Below are 958 nucleotides of genomic sequence, written 5' to 3' on the forward strand. Positions count from 1 at the left end.
AGAAGCAGCGGCTGCGGGCGCAGGCCCGGCGCCTTTTTCTGTGTTCCCTGGGGACTCTGTTAGACTTTCAGGACTGCAGTGCAGGGCCAATGGCGGCTCCCGGGCGGGCCGCCGCCCCCGCCCCCCGCAGGGCAGGCCCAGGCGCTTACCGGTGTGGGTGCGCACGTGCCTCTTGAGGTCGAAGGTGTCGTTGAAGCCCTTCCCGCAGTAGGTGCACAGGTGCCTCTTGACGTCATTGTGACACTTCATGTGGCGGTTGAGCATGCGCTGGTAGGTGAAGGCCTTCTGGCAGATGTGGCAGCTAAACACGTCCCCGCTGGGGCCGTCCCCCAGGGTCACCTGCGGGCGAGAGGCTGTTTGTGAAGACACCGGGCAGCTGGCAGGCTGGGAAGAGACGCGGCCGCCCGCAGCCTCGGCGCCTCGGCCCACAGTGGGCGCTGGCAGTCGCCGCCTCCCGTCCCGTCCCCAGGCCCCTCTCCGGGCGGCCACCGGGCCTCTCCCTCCCGCCTCGAGCCGGGCAGCTCCCCCCCCACACAGCCGGCCGAGTCAGGCCCAGCGGCCCGCCTGGCGGAAAGCTCTTCCCGCCGACCCACTCTGCCTCTGTCCCTCTGGCTCTGCACGGCCTGCCCCGGCCTGCGACTCGGCCACGGCGCTGAGGCCTCCCGGTGAGTGAGCCTGGAGTCCCCGGAGGCCAGCCGGGCCCCGCTCTAGCTGAGTCAGGCCGCAGCGGCCTGGCTGGAGCCAGCCCTTCCCACTGGGTCACCGCTTCCTTGCCGTCCTGGCCCCTTCTAACCGCGTGATCGCGGAAAAGCTGCAGCTATGCAGAAGCGGAGGCAGGCACGAGCCCCGGGCTTGGCACTGAGACGAGTCTCGGTTCCTCTTCCCCTCCGACCCCTGCTCTGGGACACGTGAAGCGTGGCCTGGACACCTGGCGGCCCCAGCGAGACGCGGCCCCAGA

At 70.5% G+C, this 958-nt stretch overlaps 1 protein-coding gene across 1 annotated transcript in view; it reads right to left on the reverse strand.

The window, feature by feature from the left end:
- OVOL1 (ovo-like zinc finger 1) overlaps nucleotides 1-958 on the reverse strand; it is a 20697-nt gene that overhangs the window by 12828 nt on the left and 6911 nt on the right. Inside the window, exon 3 of the mRNA XM_004683345.1 lies at nucleotides 150-339. Within this exon, the coding sequence (XP_004683402.1) occupies nucleotides 150-339 (190 nt within the window). The remainder of the gene's footprint in view (nucleotides 1-149; nucleotides 340-958) is intronic.

This window comes from Condylura cristata, unplaced genomic scaffold (genome assembly GCF_000260355.1).
Source record: "Condylura cristata isolate star-nosed mole 26May11 unplaced genomic scaffold, ConCri1.0 scaffold00015, whole genome shotgun sequence".
NCBI classification, from domain to species: Eukaryota; Metazoa; Chordata; class Mammalia; order Eulipotyphla; family Talpidae; genus Condylura; species Condylura cristata.